The 21,924-nt window shown below is 36.7% G+C and overlaps 1 protein-coding gene across 4 annotated transcripts in view; it reads left to right on the forward strand.

The window, feature by feature from the left end:
- The window catches only part of SPAG9 (sperm associated antigen 9), a gene marked incomplete at its 5' end in the record, with an annotated part of 139,796 nt that overhangs the window by 39,975 nt on the left and 77,897 nt on the right, over window positions 1–21,924 (forward strand). For 3 of the 4 annotated variants that reach the window (XM_080826253.1, XM_080826254.1, XM_080826256.1), the window contains one exon: window positions 17,783–17,853. In XM_080826253.1, coding sequence (XP_080682379.1) covers window positions 17,783–17,853 — 71 coding nt within the window. Of the gene's footprint in view, window positions 1–5,732; window positions 5,983–17,782; window positions 17,854–21,924 lie in introns of those variants that run through there. The other variant, XM_080826255.1, reaches the window with a different exon arrangement.

Consider the following 21,924-nt stretch of genomic DNA (forward strand, 5'->3'; position numbering starts at 1 on the left):
ACTTGATTGTGTTTTTATATCAGAGATTATATTGTATTTTAGAACCAGACACTAAAGGCAGAGTGGACAGAACCAACCTCATTGTTTTATTTTATTGTATTTTCCTCTTGATTCCTGAAGAGTATCAAGTTTTGGATAAGGACATTTTCTTTTAACTTAGAAGGGAACTTCTTGGATGGACTCCTTTTATACATTAAGTAATCTGTTTTAATGATTAGGGAGATATTATAGGATGAATTACCTGAAACCATCTGTCTGACATTCAAAGGAGATACTTCTAGGGCACCTTGGGTGGCTTAGTTGGTTAAGTGTCTGACCCTTTTTTTTTTTAATATTTTATTTATTTGAGAGAGAGACAGAGTGAGAGAACACGAGCGGGGTGAGGAGCAGAGGGAGAAGCAGAGTCCCTCCTGAGCAGGGAGCCCTATGTGGATCTTGATCCTGGGACTCCAGGATCATGACCTGAGCTGAAGGCAGATGCTTAATTGACTGAGCCACCCAGGCGCCCCTGAGTGTCTGACTCTTTAATTTTGGCTCAAGTCATGATTTCAGGGGCATGAGATCGAGGCCGAGTTGGGCTTCTTACTCAGCGTGGAGTCTGCTTGAGATTTTCTAGCTCCTTCTGCCCCATCCCTGCTCGTGTTGTCTCTCTCTAACATAAATAAATAAATAAATAAATAAATAAAATTTCAAAGGAGATACTGCTACTTTTTCCACAAAAGTCTCTAAATGGAATGAATTGCTAATTTTTTTCCATATACAGTTTATCCCTTTTATTATTAAAATTTTAAAAACCTGCTTCCTGTTCTTTCCTGGTAATGTAAACAAAATAAAGTAGGCTTTTAATTAAGATTTGTTACCCAGACTAGTGAGTCATATCCAGCTTTTTGGAATTGTTATGCTCTGTGGTATCTATCCTCTCATTTCTCTCTCATAAGTACTGATTACTAGTGTTTTTCATCTTAATTTAAAGTAATTTTAAAAAAATAAGGTATCATTTAAAAATGATTTCTAATTCTCTAAGCAAGTGATGAGGAAATTAAGTAGATATCTAGTCTTTGAGCTAAATTTAATCTGAAAACTTCATTTTTGTTATTAATATAATAACCCACCAAGAATTTCTCCCCCCTGGGAGTTTGCCATCCAATTTTGAAATAAATCTTGGTGTCTAAATAACAGTTAAGAAACTTAAAACCATGGTCCATCAAAATTGACCATTCAGATGCACAAAATTCATAACACTAAATCTCTTGGTCTATGAGCTGAGACTATAATAAGTCTTTTATTAATACTTTGGATTAATAAATCCTTTTCCTTTGATACCTTGGAGTCTTTCTTTCTCTTCCTTTTGTTTTTCTTTAAGCCTGAACTGGGTATAATATGAAATCTAAAATTTGAAATTTAATATGAAATTAAAATTTTCTTCCAAGTCTTCATTTACCATATTTAAATACCTGAAAAAAATGTGGGTGGGGGAGAAATGTTTGACTCTTTTTTCATTTTACCTTCTTACTTTTTCCTCCCTCAAATCCCTTAATAGGAGTCAAAGCTCCTTATTTTTAAAAAAGGTAGAAGTAAGAGGTAATCTTTAAGTATCACCAATGCCTTATCATTTCGGGAAACCAGGACTGGGAATATGTTTTTTTAAAAGATGAAAACAAATGTAAATAGGTGTATGTCAGAGTATGTGAATTCTTTTTTATATGATAAGGAACAGAATATCAGACTATTCATCAGTTTTTTTTTTTAAAGTATATCATGATTTTTTGTTACTGTAATGTGACATCTATTTTTATTTTCATTGTCTTAAACTTTTAAAATGTTTTGAATGTTTTTCAGTTTTCCTAACTTCTATTTTTAAATAAATACTTCTTGAAGGCCATTGAAATTACTGATAATGATATTTATAATAGAGAGGATTGGTGCAGTTTCTTCTGTTTAGTGACATTTTTTGAGTGCATTGTGATAACAGTATCTTGTCCAGTTTCCATTTTTATATTTGTATGTTAGTCTTTAATTTTGAAGACTGTCTGTCAATTCTAATGATCTGTTTTAGGGCACATATCCTCTTTAAAAAGTAGCCACAGTAAAAGTCCAAGTTCCGCTTTGAAGACGACTTCCTGTGTTAAAAGGGGAAATTTTGGTTGTAGTTACTTGCTATTTGAGAAGGAAGAAAACGTCAAGAAATAGGAACTGAGTTAAGGACGTAGATTACAGCTTTTGATAGTTTGGAATCATCAGGTTGTGGTATGATTTCACAATATTGAGAAATTGCGTCTATAAAAATTTTGTTAACGGTTTTGTGGTTATATTTGATTTTAGAGATTTCTAGTTGCTCTCTTTTCAAAACTTGAACTATGTAGGATATGTTTTTGGTTTTTCCAATGTGAATAAAGGATTTTTAAAAATGCTGTATTATATCTGGGAGTAATAATAACACTTCTTGTTAACAAGAAGTAACAGTAACAACACCTTGTGAGCCTTAAGAAAGAATCTGAAACATACATGGGGTGGAAAAACACAGTTGTGGGTTGAGAAAGGCCTGTTGGTTCTTGACAACTATTGAAGGAGTCTATAATCAACCTTGCTATTCATGATGTGGCAGTAATGGGTTCTTTCTTTGTCACAAAATACTTTATATTTGTTCTTTTGTATGTTGTTTGGCATTTTTTTGGTATATTCTTTTGTATATATCTTATAAGCCAGGTATTATCTTAAATGAGCCAAGTAAATAAAGACATTTTAATACAGTTAAAAATATTATACTACTGTATGTCTAGCATTTAGCTTGGTAGAGGAGAATATGTTTGTAGTACAAAAGAATATAATATGGTCATTGCAGTCAAACAAATCAGTACCGTGGGGGAGAAGGGTGTGTATGACCTTCTGGTCTTCTTTTCCGTGTATACCGTGTTTTTATATCACTGCAGTTAGAGTGTACATATAATTTTGTATCTTTCCCTTAACACTATTTGTTTCTCTTATATAATCTTTAAATATTTTAAATGTCTGCCCATACCCATCATCCAGAAGCTATGCCATCTATTATCAATTCTTGTTTTCTCTGGGGTGTGTTTTCTCCTTTATTCTAGTCAGAATTATTTAATGGCCACTTTGTTTTTTTACCTTGGCTACTTGAAACTCAGAACTAATTTAGAAGTGCAGCTGTAAGGACTGGTTTGGACCTTACCTGGTTGGCATATTTAAATTGTTTTCTTTTTGATCTATATTTTATACACATACGGTGAATTATTATGTTCTAATAAGCTGTCATCTCAAATCCTTTGTAGAATGAAGGAATGAATCAGGTTAAAGATAAATATACATAAATTAAAAAAAGAAAAAAGTTTCATTGGTTAGTTGAACATTTTTTCCAGTGTAGTGAATCATATTGCAATGAATATTTTTTTTAAACCTATAGATGTCTCTGTATTTTGATAATTTTCTGAGAATATATTTAAGGAAGTAGGGCAAAGAAGATGAGTATTTTAGTGGTTCTGGTTTATAATAGTATTTGGTCATTTTTAATGTGAACAGAATTGGAGAAGTATGGTTTAATAGCGTATTTCATTTTGTTTTTCATAACATGTATTTGGGTCATTATTTGCAACATATCAGCACATGGAGCTGATGTAGAACCATTTACTATTTGATTCTTAGGAAAACTGTTTCCCTCAAGCTCTTTCAATTTATAATAGGTGACTTTTCCCTGGATTGTGGAGGTGATGGCAGTGATTTTAAGCTACTTCAGAGCTCTTCTCTGAATCTGGCCTTCCTACCTTTGAATGAAAATCTCTTCCTTAAATTAAATGGGACTTTTAAAATTTGCTATCAAGATCTTAGTTTAATAAAATACCTTGAAGTCTTTACCTCGAAACATATATTATTATTGGAAGGAAAACACTTCTGATTTCTTGGTTATAAGAATTAGCATATTGCTAGGTGGAAAGCATAGGGAGGTAGTATTTTTTAATTTTATAAGAATAAAGGGATTAGAGCAGACTTCCGTTTGGGGAATTATTTATAACCAAGGTCTGTCTGTTAATGATGTGGTTGATCAATTGAGAATTTTCACAACAAAGAAGAAAAATAAGCCGTTTTTAAGGTACCAGGTGCAGAGTCATACCAGAGTTAATAGTTGGCCCTAAATATTTTTGTCATTGATTTTCAAATCACTTTAAAAAAAATACCTTCAGGTCAATAGAAAGCTTTATCAGCCCCTTTACCGTGCTCTGTGATTGCAATACATATTAATAGTCTGAAAAGTTAAATAATATTGCAGTAGGCCACTTTTTCATTTTAATGTTTTCTTGTCAATAGGCGGTCCCTTCTACATTATTTTTAGAGTGATTAAAGTAGAAAACTGATTATTTATATTGTAGTTGGAAATGTATTTTTAATAAGGCAACCTTAGGAGTTTCATGTATCTCCTGACTTCAAAAAAATGGCAAAATTGAGGGGCACCTTGCTGGCTCAGTTGGTAGAATATGCAACCCTTGATCTCAAGGTCAAAGTGAGTCCAAGCCACATCTTGAACATAGAGCATACTTAAAAAAAAAAAACAACTACAAAGTGAAATTCATTATATAGAAAGTTACTTTTTTTTTTAAACTTTTTAAAAAAAGATTTTACTAATTTATTTGACAGACAGATCACAAGTAGGCAGAGAGGCAGGCAGAGAGAGAGGAAGGGAAGCAGGCTCCCTGCTGAGCAGAGAGCCCGATGCGGGGCTCAATCCCAGGACCCTGAGATCATGACTTGAGCAGAAGACAGAGGCTTTAACCCACTGAGCCACCCAGGTACCCCAAAAGTTACTTTAAAAAGGTTACTTTTTTAGTCTATTCAACTTGACTTCTTTGCCATATTAAGAACATTTGTATATTTAATAAACTTTATATTATTAAGGGTTTCTTTTTTTGGAACTTATTTTTAGAGGGAAAACCAAAACTTAAGCACAAGATAATTTATGCAAACACATTTTATTAACTTTGCTTCATTAAGTAATATCCTATGTGGTCTTCAGATCTGTTGTATGTCTCATTATCTGTATTTGGACTCTTTCATTTCTGTAGTCTAGTGTTGTCTATTGAGAACCTTAAGGTTGTAGTTTATAATTTATAATTTATAGAGCTAAAGTTTCATAGAAAATTAATTTTATTAGTAAGGGTGAAGAGATATGGTGATTTAGCTTAGGGAACAGAATAAAAATGAATGATTTGATTACTTCAGACATACAAAGGGATAGGTAAAGAAGATACCAAGTTGTTTTTCTTTAACTTTGGAAGATAGTATTAGAGAAAATGTTACTTGTTGATTTTGGTTGATCATGAGGAAGTATTTCTTGACCATGAAGGTGTACATAGGAATGCGTGCTGGGGGAAAGCATGGACTTTACCTGCATGGAGACTTTAGGTAGGAGAGTGGTCAACTTTTGGCTTAGATAACATCTTCAAGACAGAGACTAGGTCAGATCTCTACCACAGAGATTCCTCGGAGTTATTTTAGTTTGTTTTCAGGATACGATCATCAGTTTGTGAGAACACTTTAGCATTGCGCATTGTGTCTTTGATTAATAACATCTATCGAGAATCTTTGGAACTTTAGAGACATGGCGCAGAGCTTAGTTGGAGTGGAGAGGCTCTTATTATTGTTTTGATGTGGTTGTCTGAGATTGTTTGCTCTTAAGTCAGCGTTTGATTCTTGCTTACCTGTTGAGACTTCTGATGCTCGATTGTTCAAGGAGAGGCTTCTGAAACACCAGTGACAATCCTCTGAGGCCAGATAACCATTGGATTATCTGCCTTCCATGAGTAGTAAGAACTGATGATTCCTTTTGAGAAGGCAAATAATGAGTTGGACATGGCATTCTAGCAGGTGTGTTTCTCTTTCTTCCCCCCATAGGCCTATCAGCAGTCTGATGGGGCAGAAGACAACAGAGATGGAAGGTGTTCCAAACTTGGCACAGGCCATCAATCTAAGGAGGTAAGCTCTGATTTTGAGCAGGCCGAGCAGGTGGCTCTTCCTGCCTTAATCATGTCTTCTTGCTCTTTGGAAAGATGGACAGAAAGAGCATTTAAAATGAGGCCGAATGATCTCTGTTAGCTATTAAAAGGGGAAAACTTTGGATTAGTCTTTTGATTCTTCTTTTTTCTTGCCTCTCCCCCCTTTTCTTTTTAGATGCCCTGGTTTGTTTGATTATTTTTTTTTCTTCAGAATATTAGCAGTTTTTTTAAAGAATGGCAGATTTGTTTATTTGTTGTTTTGGGGTAGGGAAGGATGAGCAGAATCTTGTTTATTTCCAGTTAATCTCAGGTTATGGCTAGTTTGATGAATAAAATGATTAAGTTTTAGGATTTTTCATGAGATAATTTTTACATTTGGTTTCACATAGGAATTGTTAAACAAGAAATAATCTTTTACTACACCTTACATATAATGCAACAATAATAAGCATAGGTTAACTTTAATAAAGGTACTTGAGGCTTTCGTGGATGTCTGCCATCCTTGCCCAGTTGGGCCTTTCTTTCCTGCTTTTTCAGCTTCCCTTTTCTTTTCCCTTTACTGATTACTTAGTGGCATCCGGGACTTTGAAGAGATGGCTCTTCCCAGGATTTAAAAGTACTTCTCTATTAAACACTTTTATTTCATGTGAGTTACGCCTTGAGAAAGTGGGATTCCATTGACTGTGTTGTGCTAAGTATTTTAAGTATTTTCAGAAAAGTGAGAGGTTTTGAATTTGTGTTACATGATCTTGGTGGTTAACTTATATACCTAAAATGATAGATACTGATATTTTGAATCACAGTAGAGGTGAAAAAAACATGAAATACAATCATGGATAGTTTCTATCAAGGTACTTGCTGGAAGCTTTATATTAAAGAGAATCATTGCCAGAAAAGTATTCAGAAAATCATCAAGAATAACAAATTCATAAACTGTTTAAAATCACCATGGGGTAACATGCCTTCGATGATTCAGAATGCCTTTTAAGAGGGTATAATACGTGTTTATAAGCTAATGTCTGAGTTAAAGTAACTATAGTTGCTGTAGCAACCACGCCACAAATTATATATATAATGACTCAAATGTTATGTGTTATTTCTTGATGTGAAAATTAAAATGGATGTTTCTAGTAGGTGGGTAGCTCCTTCGGAGATGTGGGCTCTTTCTGACTTCTGGCTCCACGTTCTTCATACTCACGTCCATTAAGGCAGAGGGGAGGAGAAAGGGGGTGGACAGTTGTGTGTGGAAGGCTTTTATTGGGCCAGGCCTTAGGAGTGGTGCACACAGCTTTCACTTCTACTTTAGCAGCCATAACTCGATTAGAAACTAACTCTAGAGGCTGCGGGATGCCATCTAGCAGTGTGTCTAAGAAAAAGAGGAAATTGCTTTGGTTAGTATCTAGTCTTTGCTTCAGCTTAGGAGCTCTGGTAGATGGCGCATGATTTTGCTCAAATGTTGAGGAAAGGGAGTGAATGTACCTAAAGCTTAGCAATCATCTACCTGTTCTTCCTACTTGTGAATTATCTGAGGAAGAAAAAAATGGCAAGTTTTAGTGAAAATAAAGCATTTATAATTTGTGCTTTTATATAATATAATTTTTTTAAAAAGGTTTTATTTATGTGACAGAGAAAGACAGCGAGAGAGGGAACACAGGCAGGGGGAGTGGGAGAGGGAGAAGCAGGCTTCCCGCTGAGCAGAGAGCCCTATGCGGGGCTCCATCCCAGGATCCTGAGATCATGACCTGAGCCGTAGGCAGAGGCTTAACCCACAGAGCCACCCAGGCTCATTTTTAAATAACTTCAAGGTTACTCTGGCTGTTAGCACTTTAAAACTCTTCACTGCATATTCATTTATTCAACAGACATTTACTAAGTGTTGAGATTTTCTTTTGTTCTCTTATCATTTGATGTCTTTTCCTTTAAAAGATAGGTTACTACTAAAACGTAATATATTTTTTTTAAGTTTTACTTATTTATTTGACAGAGACGCAGTGAGAGGGAACACAGGCAGAGGGAGTGGGAGAGGGAGAGGGAGAAGCAGGAAGCCCCATTCTGGGCTCGATCACAAGACCCCCGGATCATGACCTGAGCCCAAGGCAAGATGCCCAACGACTGAGCCACCCAGGCACCCCAAAATGTAATTTTCTGTTGCTTGTGTTAGGAATAGGTTATGAATGACATCTCTCTCTTTAACAAAATAATGTAACTCATATTGTATCTGGCTGACTCAGCTGGTAGAGCCTGTGACTCTTAATCTTAGGGTCGTGTGTTGAAGCATAGAGCCTACATAAAAAAATAAATATAATTCATATACTATAAGATCTACCATTTTTAGAGTATACAAATCCGTGGTTTTTAGTGTATTTACAAGGTTGTACAACTATCACAACGGTCTTAATTAATTCCAGATCACTCTCACCATTCCAAATTGGAACCCATATCTGTTAACAGTCACTCCTCATTCCCTGCTTCCCCCAGCCCCTGGCAATCACTGATCTGTTTTCTCTTTCTACATACTTGTCACTTCTGGACATTTCATATAAATGGAATCATCCAGTATATGATCTTTTGTAACTGGCTTCTTTCATTTAGCGTAAGGTTCTTCCATGTTGTAGTATGGATCAGCAGTGCTTCATTCCTTTTTAATGCTGAATAATATTCCATTATATGGGCATTCTACATTTTGTGTATCCCTCTTTGCCCCTGCCTTTTTTTTTTTTTTTTTAGATTTTTATTTATTTATTTGACAGAGAGAAAGATCACAAGAAGGCAGAGAGGCAGGCAGAGAGAGAGGGGGAAGCAGGCTCCCTGCTGAGCAGAGAGCCCGATGCGGGGCTCGATTCCAGGACCCTGAGATCATGACCTGAGCTGAAGGCAGAGGCCTAACCCACTGAGCCACCCAGGCGCCCCTGCCCCCACCTTTTTAAATTGCCTATATGTTGCTAGTTTGAGAACCAGGAAAAAAAAAAAAAAAAACGAATTTTAAGTCAGTTATCTGAAAGCCTATGCAGTTTTGCAGAGTGTAATGAAAAACCCCTTTGGGAAGATATCCCTTGGATTTCTCATTGGTATCCTGGCTTGTTTAATTCCCAGTTTATAAGTGGGGAAGTGAATTACTTAAATGTTTGAACCATCTTTATAATGCTGTGATTATCTACTAGTAATAGGTAATATATTTTATTCTTGTTTTGATTTGTATAATTATCAGTGATACATTTGGATATAATAATACAAAATAACAAGGTTTCTGTTTAATTTTAATAGGATACAGAAATAAGTTATTTAAGGGCTTCAAGTAAATAGACTGAGGTCAATAGGCTATAATTTATTCTTACACTAGAGGGGAGAGGAAGATGGAAATGGATAATAGGGTAGAGGAACTGATGATCATTTTTACAGGTTTAAATCTAATTTATGTAGACATTTTAACCATGAGATCATTTGTCTGTGTTTACTTTATTTTATTTTATTTTTTAAAATATTTTATTTATTTATTTGACACAGAGAGAGAGATCACAAGTAAGCAGAGAGAGAGGGGGAAGCAGGCTCCCCACTGAGCAGAAAGCCCGATGCAGGGCTCAATCCCAGGACCCTGAGATCATGACCCAAGCTGAAGGCAGATGCCCAACCCACTGAGCCACCCAGGTGCCCCTGTGTTTACTTTAAAATTTGAGGTGGATAGGGGCACCTGGATGCCTTAGTTTTGGAAGAGCATGCAGCTCTTGATCTCAGGGTCCTGAGTTTGAGCCTCATGTTGTGTGTAGAGAGAACTAAAATAATTAAAAAAATAAAATAAAATTTGAGGTGGATAGAATGTTTTGGTATCTATGACTGATAAATTATTATATAACACCCAATATTGATTATTGAAAATAGTCCCTAAGATCATGTGAACAAAAAAATAGAAAATATTTTAAGAAGGTTATTAATATAAAGGTGTTAGAATTTCCTTTTTAAAAGGAAGTCAATTTCTTTTTTTTTTTTTAAGATTTTATTTATTTATTTGTCAGAGAGAGAGAGCAGAGGGAGAAACAGGCTCTCTGCTGAGCAAAGAGCCTGATGTGGGGCTCGATTCCAGGACCTTGGGATCATGACCTGAGCCAAAGGCAATGCTTAACCCACTCAGCCACCTAGGTGTCCCAGGAAGTCAATTTCTGATTCAGTGATTAGGTTTTGCTAACAAGATGCCTGTGTTTATGTGCTACAAATTTTATCTTGGAAAATTAGCAATGGGCATGAGGAACAAATTTACCTTGTAAATTTTGGGGAGAGTTTTTTTACCACCCAGATTTTATGAGTAAATGAACTGTGTACTATTCTAGGAGTACCCCTGAACTTGATCAAATAGTACATACATATAGCCCTTAGTAAGGTAGAAAATATTTCTTCTTCCAAATTTTATTTTATACATTCAATTGATACATTCTCAGGTTAGTGAATTTTATCATACCATAAGGTAATTTTAAGAATTATCTTCTTTAGTAGTATAAAATAATGAAAATGATGTGGAAAAAACTATTATGTCTTGCTTTTATAAAACAACATTGTGTCCTGGGAAATGCTTTATCAAAGTTATATTACTAGTTGTTTATTAGTTTTCAGATTTTCAGTTTTCCTTTCTGTATTGGTATTTCTTTCTGAATTTCCAGCCTTTAAAATCAGATTTAAAGTAATTGGCACTAAAAGGGAATATTTGGGACACCTTGGCTGGCCCAGTGGGAAGTGCATGTGACTCTTGGATCTTAGGATTGTGAGTTCGAGCCCCATGTTGGGTGTAAAAATTATTTAAATAAATATTAAAAAAGGGGTATATTTACATTAGAGGCATATAGAGTGGGAAATGGTGTAACTGTAGAGATTTTGGTCTTAAATGGGTAGAAGACCCGTGGATTTCAGTTTTGTGTTTTTGTGAATGATACCTCAGAACATTTTCCAGTATTGTTAGGGTTGTTGATGTATTTGTGAAATTTTAAAGACTGTCATTTATTCTTAAGTGGTTGGAGGTTTTATTGGGGTCTTGAAAAGCATAGTTATAGATGAGAAATAAAATCAGAATACAGTAATGATGCGCCAGACTAACAAAAAATATAGGCTGCAATAAATTGCAGACCATTAGTGTTGTCAGTTTATATTTAGAGATGAATGTGTTCTACTTTTAGTCTGGATCTTTTGCTGAAAAAATAAAACTGGTAGTGTTAAATAGTGTAACAGGTAAAATATATATTTATATAAAAAGTTAAGACAGGTTTAACCATACTTCTCATTTATTTTGCATTGAAAATATAGTGGAAAGGGGTGCCCAGGTGGCTGAGTTAGTTAAGCAGCTGCCTTTGGCTCAGGTCATGATCCCAGCGTCCTAAGATCAAGCCCCATGTTGGGCTCCCTAGTCAATGGGGAGTCTGCTTCTCCCTCTCCATCTTCCCCTCCACTCATGCTTGCACTTTCTCAAATAATAAATTTAACTTAAATTTAATTTAATTTTAAATTATTTTCTCAAATAAATTTTTTTAGAAAGAGAAGAAAGCATAGTGGAAAGATGGAAATCATCCGTCAGAATACAAGTCTGTAATACGCAGCGGAACTCATTGGAACTCTCTTACAATACCACTTTCTGTGGATTAAGAAAATTAACTTGTGCTTAGAAGAAGTGTTGAGCATTTAGGCTTATAATTTAAGATCATTGCTCTTAGGAAAATAATAGATAGGAATAAACTGTGGCATATCTATATGATATAATATTATTTGCTGCTAAAAAGAAATGAGCTATCAAGCCATGAAAAGACATAGAGGAACTGCAAATGCATATTACAAAGTGGAAGAAGCCAATGTGTAAAGGCTACACACCACATGATTCCAGCTCGTGGGGATTCTGGAAAAGGCAAAACTATGGAGACAGTGAAAAGATCACTGTTTGCCAAGGTTAAGGAAAAGGGATGAGTAGGTGGAGCACAGGATTTTTAAGGCAGTAAAACTGTTCTGTATGAAAACTGTAATGGTGGATATGTGTCATTATATATTTGTCCAAATCTATAGAATATTTTATACTGAGAGTGAATCTTAATGTACTCTGTAGACTTTGGGTGATACTGATGTCAGTGTAGGCTCATTGATTGTAACGAATGTACCACTCTTCTGCAGGATACAGATAGTGGAGGAGGTTGTGGGTGTGTGGGGAGGAAAGGGTATATTAGCACAATGTACTTTTTGTTCAATTTTGCTGTGAACCTAAAACTGCTATAAAAAAATAAAGTTGATTAAGAAAAATAACAAACAGGGTAAGGGGCAGGTCATTTATAACCGTATGTAGTTTGCATGTTCTAAATGACCTTTTTTGTGTGATGTATGCTAAGAAAAATAGAAATACAGATTGTTTCTATGAAATTAGTAAATTTATTTGTCAGAGAGCTCACAGGCAAGGGGAGCGGCAGCAGAGGGAGAAGCAGGCTCCCACCGAGCAAGGAACCCGATGTGGGACTGGATCCCAGGACCCAGGGATCATGATGTGAGCCGAAGGCAGATGCTTAACTGACTGCCACCCAGGCATCCCTCAGATGTTATTTTTGAGGCAAAAAAAAAAAAAAAAAAAAAAAGAAGTCAAATGGAAATAAATTAAGCAGAAACTCTAATGGGTTTAGAAAGCTGTGGGTGGGGGCGCCTGGGTGGCTTAGTGGGTTAAAGCCTCTGCCTTTGGCTCAGGTCATGATCTCAGGGTCCTGGGATCAAGTCCCACATCGGGCTCTCTGCTCAGCAAGGAGCCTGCTTCCCCCCCTCTCTGCCTGCTTCTCTGCCTACTTGTGATCTGTCTCTGTCAAAGAAATAAATAAAATCTTAAAAAAAAAAAAAAGATACTGTTTAAAAAAAAAAAAAAGAAAGCTGTGGGTGGAGGCTTAAGGAATTACAGCTAGGAATAATCCTGGATGCTTAAGAGGACCAAAATAATTAATAGAACTTTTAAGGGATTTTATAGATGATGCTAAGCCAGTTTGAACAGAAGTCATGTTCATTTAGGTAAATATAGGAAATCTCTGGTAATTGTGATGTATATTAGGGTCTTATATCTCCTTTCCCACAATCTTGCTGTTGAGTAGTATATAGCAGCAAAGCCATACAAACCAACACTGATAAGCAAATTGCCATAAAATCATGAGGTCCTGCTAGCTACAAGCCCAATTCTGTCCAAGTCACTTGATAGACAAAACTGTAAGCTTTTCCCCCAAGATGATAAATAATGATCCTTAGTTTCCGGTATTACTCTGCTAGGGTTCCCATGACAAAATATCATAGAAATATTTTCACACTCTTGTGAAGGCTTGAAGTCCAAGATCTCCTTGGCTTGTAGATAGCTGCCTTCCCTCTCTCTCTCTCTCTCTCTCTCTCTCCTCATATGGTCTTTTCTCTGTGCATATGTGGGGAGAAAAAACTTTTATAAGGACACCAGTCCTGTTGGATTAGGACTCCACCTTTATGACCTTTATTTTTTATTTTCATATATAGAAATACCTATTCAAGGGATGCCTGGGTGACTCAGTCGGTTAAGCCACTGCCTTCGGCTCAGGTCGTGATCCCAGGGTCCTGGGATCGAGTCCCGCATCAGGCTCTTTGCTTGGCAGGGAGCCTGCTTCTCTCTCTGCCTCTGCCTGCCACTTTGCTTGCTTGTGCATTCTCTCTCTCTCTCTCTCTCTCTCAGAAATAAATAAATGAGTAAAATCTTAAAAAAAAAAAAGATATATTCAGTATCCTTGCATTCAGTTTTAGGCACCATCCTATGTCAGCACATACACACTGCATTCCTTTTAGCAGTACCTTTGTTGTATTTGAAAAACACATGTGTGCCAGGTGCTATTCTAATATAAGTTCTAATATACTGTCATTATTCATCAATAATAAATAAGGAAACTGAGGCCTAGAGAACTTGGAAGTAGCAAAGTCACTGCATTGTGGTCCATCATATAACTATCATAATTCACTTCACCAGCCACCTAACGACAAATTCAGGGATGATTCTAATTTGGGCGTTATTATAAAATGTATTGCATAGAACATCCATTTTCACATCTTCAGGCTTTGATGTGTTTCCATGGGGTAAGTAAGAATAGTAATACTGGGGATGCCTGGGTGGGTCAGCCATTTAAGCATCTGCCTTTGGCTCAGTTCGTGATGCCAGGGTCCTGGGATCAAGTCCCATATTGGGGTCCATGCTCCACTGGGAATCTGCTTCTCCCTCTGCCCCTTCCCCTGATTGTGCTTGTACTTATACTTGTGCTCATTCTCTCTGTCTCTCAAAAATAAATAAATAAAATCTTAAAAAAAAAAAAAGAATAGTAATACTGTTGGGGGAGGGCCACGTCTGGTTGGCCCAGTGGGTTAAGCATCTGCCTTCAGCTCAGGTCATGATCCCAGGGTTCTGGGATCTACCCCTGGGTCGGGCTCCCTGCTCAGCGGGGAGTCTGCTACTCCCTCTCTCTGTGCCCACACGCACATCCCCACACCCCCCTCAAGCTCTCTTGCTTGCTCTGTTCTCTCTCTCATAAATAAATTTTTAAAAAGTAGTAATACTGGGTCAAAGGATATACACATTGCTTATTTTATTAGATGTCACCAACAAACTATCATCCTTCAAAAGAGTAATTCCAATTTATCCTCTCATGTTGCCCATCTTTTTTCTTTTTATAATTCTTCAATCTGGTAACATTTTTGTTCATCTCCCTATGCATTTTAATGGTGAATTGGCACAATTTTTTTGTAATGGTTCTAAAGTCTGTTTAGATCTTCTGCTAAATGTTGAACTCAGAAGTTGTTGGAGAACATAAAGAATGAGTATTCAAGCCAAAAAAAGTGCCTATGTGAGTTGGTGCTCAGAGTGTTTGGACTGGGGTTGGGTGGGGCTGCACACACCGTAAATTAATCAGGTCACTAACACCTTCCCAAAGGTAACCACTACCCTCACTTCTGATACTTTTTAGTTTTAGATTAGTTCTGTCTTTTGAACTTTGTATTCTTTTGCTTCTGCTTCTTTCCCTCAATCTGTGTGTGAGATTCATCCATGATGTATAGCAATAATTTGTTCTTTTTCTAGTGTTCCAGTACAGGAATATTTATCCATTCTGCTGTTGATGGACATGTGGGGTGTTTCCAGGTTTGATTGATTATAGATAGTGGTGCTTTGAGCATTGTTTTAAAGGCCTTTTGGTGGACATGTATATGTATTTCCTAGTTTTGTCATAGGGTTGGTAAATATGCAACTTTATTTTTTTTTAATATGCAACTTTATTAAATCTTGCCCACCAGTTTTCAAATTGATGCACCCATTCTTTACTCCCACAAGTAGCATATGAGAGTCCAAGTTGCTCTGTATTCTATTAAAACTTGGTATGTTGTGTTTCTCATTGTAGCTGTTCTGATGGGTATGCAATGACTGTTGCATTTTGGTTTTAATATGTATTTCCCTGATGATTAATAAAGTTAGATATTTATTTTTCTTGGCAATTTGTTACCTTTGAGTCAATATCTGTGACTAGGTTCTTTCCAGAAAAACGGAGAGTTTTTTGTTCGAAGCAAAAAGGAAAACTGTCCATACATTCCCCTCCCCCTAACTGAAGTTTTAAAATAGACTGCAGTATATGAACAGATTAAAAGGAGTATTTCTTGAGAGGCAGCATAGCATAGTAATGAAAAACAGATTCTGGGCGGGATGCCTGGGTGGCTCAGACACTTAAGCGTCTGCCTTTAGCTCAGGTCTTGGTCCCAGTGTCGTGGGATCAAGTCCCACAGAGGGCTCCTTGCTTAGCGGGTAGCCTGCTTCTCCCTCTGCCTGCCATTCCCCCGGCTTGTAAATCTACATGCTCTCTCTTGCTCTCTCTCTCTCTCTCTGACAAATAAATAAATGACATCTTAGAAAACTAAAACAGATTCTGGGCCCAGACTCCTCCATTAGAAATTAGGTTTTGTCACAACTGACTTTGGGCAAGTTACTTAACTTCTATTTGCTTCAGTTTCCTCAACTCTAAAATGAATGTAGTAATGATACTTTCATCATAAGATTAATGTCAGGGTCAAATAAATTTATATATAGCACATAGCACAGTGCATGGTATATAGTAAGCGCCATAAAATTTTAGCTGCTATCAGTAGTGGTGGTGATGGTGATATAAATTTATTTTACGAATTGATGTCAAGGTAGCTGACAAGAATAACGAGACTCTTGTTGAGCACAAATTTGAAATTGAGGTTCATGAATGATAGTTGCAATTTTACTTTAGACTCAACCTCCATTTTATTGTTTTGGTTGCATAATACCAAGAAAATCTTGATATACACAGATGAACAATTACAAATAGATAAGGTTTACCCAGTAGTCTCAGGGTTAAGGTTTTAGATCAGCTTAATTGACAAGAAGTAGTAGAAAACATTTGTTTTGAAATTGTAGCTAAATATCCATATTTTGTTTGGATTTCCTGTATTTAAATAAAAACCACAGAAGCATCCCTAAAAATTATTACAGTTTTAATACCCATTGTGTCACGATACATCTGCATTACAAGTTTTTGTATTCCTGCTTTCAGCCACAGAGCTGCAGTTTTTCTAATTAATGGCATATTTTCAATATACTCAACCAGGTAGCAAGTAAAGCTCTGCAAATCAAGGATGACTTTACTGGGCAGCGCAAGTTCTGCATTGTGTCTTGTTTGGTGTGTTAACATTAGGTATAGGGAAACATTCGTGTGTGTCCCGTTGCTAGTTCATAGTTCCCTCTACGGCCATCTGTTCATGGTAGTTACTTCTACAGCCATCTGCCAGGGCCACAGGCTTCGGCTAACAAGCAGTCTTGCATGCTTGCAGCTAGCAGACCCTTAGACCAGCAGAACATTTCCAACTAATCTAAGTCTTTTAAACAAATGAATATCTTGACACCTCCTGTAGCACCAGCGTCATTTCTTTCCAGCAGATTGTTTCTCACTGCTCCTTAGGCGGCACAAGCTCCTCCAGGCTGGCCAGTCTCCCCTCTTCCTCACCACCACCACCACCACCACCACCACCACCACCACCACCACCACCGTAGTTTTGTGTTCCCTTCTCCGTGGTAACAGTGCCCGTATGCTCTTCACATCTGTCTTGAGTACTGTAATTTAATTTCTTTGTGGTTCTGCTTGGACCCCACATTCTCTCAGAATCATCCCTCTCTGATAGTTTTATTTACTACGAAATCCTGTCCTAACATTCTGTATCTCAGGATCTAAAACTTAAAAAAGTGTATTACATAGTTGTACTCTGGTCACTACCCCCAAATCAGTGCCACTCACAAACTCCATCAGCAGAGGGAGCTAAATAAAAGAAGATGAGTCCCTGGAATGAAGCCCTGAAGCAGAAGTACTTGGGAACAATGACGTTTTCACATACTGCCCAGTAGTGAAAAAGAGCTTGAATATCAGTGTTAGAAATGAATGATTTGGGTCCAAACCCCAGCCTAAAACTTACATGAGGGGATTTGTGAAATATTTTTGAGTATCACGTTAGAATCCTATTTAAGGGGGATGACATGATAAACATATGCATATTAGGTGAAGCAATCTAGTGTTTAGGGGATTTTTTTTAACCCAGTTTGTCCCCCCCTCCCTGGATTCTTTATTAAGGAAGGTGAAGTGAGGTCTCTATTTTGAGAAGTACTGAGTCGTAAAGTTGCTAAGAAATATGGATAACCTGTTCCAGGTTTTAAGGATGAAATTTTTTAAAGTAAATTTCTTAAATTTTGTTCTGATTAAATATATGTATCTTAATTTCAGTTAGCAGACTTGAAGAAAGAGAAGCAGAATTGAAGAAGGAATATAACGCATTACATCAGAGACACACTGAGGTGGGTTTCTGGGTTGTTCTTACCATATTAATATTGAACTAAAGGAATTGACCTGAGAAGTTATATTTATATCTTAATTTTTCTTTGAAAGTCAGCTAATATAATTCCTGGGGATTATATGCAGAAAACATCAAATTTCATGTAGCATTTACCTTGTTACCAAATGTTGACTTCTGTTGTTTTTTATTTGGAATAAACTATTCATGGATGAGAATTAGTGTGCCACAAAATAGTGTAATTACTAAGGCAGTTCCAATAGTTGTTTCTTTGGCCAGCTAAGTACAAAGTAATGTGTGTGTAATAAAAAGTGTATATGATGCTAATATGACAGAATTGATTTAATTTATTTAGTTAACCAGTTGGGAAATGATGGATTGGTAAATTGTTGGTAAGAGTTTCTGTATTTATAATCTACTCTAAAGGGCTTATTTGCTTTAAGCTCATAACAAATAGTATAAACACAAATTGTGTATTAAATCAGAATGACTCTAAAATAGGTTTTCTGCATGAAATTTCAGTATTTTTAAGTTAATAACTCTAGTACATAATCTTTTTAAAGCAAATTAGAAAATGTGCCCAAGCATCTTTTACCTTTTTATGATTCTCTGTGAGCCTTTCATCTGCTGCCTTTGTTGCAGTCTCCTGAATGTGAAAATTGTTTTTGTGTTTCATGGTCAGTTGCGGGGGGGGTCACAAACCTCAATAAATAGAATTTTCATAGACTCAAGCACTATTTGTTACATGAAAAAAAGTAATTCCTCTTTTTTTTCCCCCCCCGTTTCTTATCCAAATCTCCCAGGATACAGATGGTTCCAGTCTTCAGCTTCCATTTTTCTTTCATTAATTTGTGATCTCTTATCCTGCCTGTGGTAGAAACCTATATTGTTGCTTTTAAGGATTTGCTTTGGCATAATACGATTAATACTTTCTTGAGGAGGGGGTGGAATTTCTGACATAGGAGGTTTGATTATTACTGTCTTAGCTTTTTGTAGCCACCTGTGAAGAATTGATATTCAGTGGTGGAGGGAAAAGTTTGGCTACAGAGATTTGGAACCATGGAGCCCTGGGAAGACAGGAATAGCTTAAACAGCGGCCTTGTCAGTGTGAGGAGAATACCCACATTTTGATTAGATGGCAATCAGTAGATATTAAGACTATTCAGAAATGATTGATGGGGCACCTGAGTGGCTCAGTCAGTTAAGTGACCAACTTGTGGTATCATCTAAGCGACCAAGCTCCATCATCCATCCCCGTTTTATTATTATTTTTATTATTATTATTTTTCCATCCCATTTTAGAGATTGAAGTTTAGAAAAGGAATATGAAGTGATTTGTTCCAAATTCCATGCTAGTATGTGACTGGATTTGAACCTAGGTCTGTCATACTCTGTTGCCTTGATTTTCAGTAACACTTTCAGGTTATGGAACATAATGAGCATTAAAAGCACCAGAAATTTTTCTGTGCCTCTTTGCTTTCTGGCATTGCAAAAACCTTAAGAATAGGGGCGTCTGGGTGGCTCAGTCGGTTAAGGTTAAGCGTCTGCCTTCGGCTCAGGTCATGATCCCAGGGTCCTGGGATTGTGATTCCCATATCCTTGCTCAGCAGGGGAGCCTCCTTCTCCCTCCCTGCTCCTACTCCTGCGCTCTCTCTCTCTCTCTCTCTCTCTTACCTCTCTGTCAAATAAATAAATAAAATCCTTTAATTATATGGTAATAAAAAAAAATAGTGGCCTTGCAGCTATAAGATATATGATTCTTGGGCTGTGCATAGAGAGATCCATGGCCAACACGATTAAACTTTTCTCCAAAAACCTTTTCTCCAAAACCTCACTTACTGCCTTACTTCCCCATTTTAGCCGAGCTGACAGTCAGCCTCTGCTGTGATATTTCTATGCGGAGGGGAGTAGGGGTTTTCCAGACAGTGTGCTTGGGATCCTTCTGGATCTGCCAAGTGTTTGTTGCAGAGGCCACTCCTGAATAAGTGTGAATTAATGTATATACCTGAGAAAATGGAGAGTTGTAGTTATGAGATGAGGAGGGATGGGGCTGGTGGACCCAATAGTAGATTATCTAAAGCATGCCCTCTTTTACTATCTCATCTTTCTCTCTCTCTCTTTTTTTTTTTTTAAAGATTTTATTTATTTATTTGACAGAGATCACAAGTAGGCAGAGAGGCAGGTAGAGAGGGGGGTGGGGAAGCAGGCTCCCCACTGAGCAGATGCAGGGCTTGATCCCAGGACCCTGCGATCATGACCTGAGCTGAAGGCAGAGGCTTAACCCACTGAGCCACCCAGGTGCCCCTCATCTTTCTCTCTTTTGTCTGGCACTGTTGATCCTGGCTTCCCATTCACTTTTTTTTTTTTTTTTTAAAGCAGAGCTATATTGTGAAGCCTGTAATTAAAATTTTTTTAAATTAAAAAATTTTATGTACAATTTATTAAATTTCTACTTTTTTGATGCATTTACAGAATATAGTGCATTTTTTATTTCAGAGGTCAGGAAATGCTTTAGGGTGTGGGGTTTTCTTGTGGGTGTGAGGAAGAAAGAACAATGAGTTTATCTCCTGTTATCGCTTGCCTAGAGAATTGACTAAAAGGGCAAATACGGCACTGGTCCGGGAATGCTTAACTTTTTGAAGACTGAGTCAGAGGGACTTGCGTTCTGATCCTAAAGCCAACTAGCTAATGGCATTTAGAACACAGTTGATCATTAACTAGCTGGTCAAATTGGGCAAGTTATTTTAATCTTAAGCTGGAGTTCATAAAATTCTAATATTGTTGTGAGGATAAAATGAAACTGGCTCTAAATGCACTAGGTGACTTATGCTCAATAAATGTTAGCTGTCATTTTCTTATTCTCTACTAGAGTGCTAGTTTAATTGGGTTGGAACCAATTTCGTTAAATGGACCAATTTGGAATTATATGTGGGACATATCATTTGAAGAAAGAATCAGTCTTTTGAAGGTTTAGAATTCAACATTTTATAAATTAAAAAAAAAAACAACAACGAATCATTTAAAACAAGAATCAATCCATAGAGTGGACTATTTAGGAGGGGTAGAACTGATTCTGCCTTTGCATTTATAACTTTTATTTTTCTATATTGAATAAATAGAATACTATCAAGGCAGTGTAGGGAGGTTTCTATTTTCTTCATATGAGTGCTCAAGGAAACTTAGATTCTTTCATCTGAGCTAATCAATTGCATATGATTACTATCCAGTATATAAAAATTCAACTTGGGTTTTCTAAAATCTTTTGAAAATTTAAGTTTATATCTCTTTGGCCCAACCATCACTTTGTTACTTTAGTTTCATTTTTGTTCTTTTCCTTAAAGTTCTTCTTGATTCAAGAAGAAAACAGTTCATTATTTCTGACTTGCTGACACAAAGACAAAACTGTATTTCTGCAGATATGTTCTTTAAATTGGGGGTAAAGAGAAAATATAAAATTTTTAAAAGATTTTACTTATTAATTTGACAGAGAGAGAGCGATCACAAGTAGGCAGAGCAGTGGGTGGGGGGGGAAGCAGGCTCCCCGCTGAGCAGAGACGGATGTGGGGCTTGATCCCAGGGCCCTGAGATCATGACCTGAGCCGAAGGCAGAGGCTTAACCCACTGAGCCACCCAGATGCCCCGAGAAAATATAAATTTAAAATAGAAGATATGTAGAGGCATCTGGGTGGCTCAGTGGGTTAAGCCTCTGCCTTCGGCTCAGGTCATGATCTCAGGGTCCTGGGATTGAGCCCCCCACAGGGAGTCTGCTTCCCCCTCTCTCTCTGCCTGTCTCTCTGCCTACTTGTGATCTCTGTCAAATAAATAAATAAAATCTTTAAAAAAAAAGTAGAAGATATTTAAATTTAAAACTTAAAAAAATACCTTCATATAATATATCCCTGTAATTCTACATTAATTTTACTTAGCCTGATAAAATTCTTATTTAGACAATCCTAATTGGGAAACAGCCTGATTAATTCTCTTATAATGTTTGATTTGAGAGATTTACTTGTCCTTTTTTTTTTTTTAAAGATTTTATTTATTTATTTGACAGACAGAGGCCACAAGTAGGCAG

Source organism: Martes martes (assembly GCF_963455335.1).
Source record: "Martes martes genome assembly, chromosome: 16".
NCBI classification, from domain to species: domain Eukaryota; kingdom Metazoa; phylum Chordata; class Mammalia; order Carnivora; family Mustelidae; genus Martes; species Martes martes.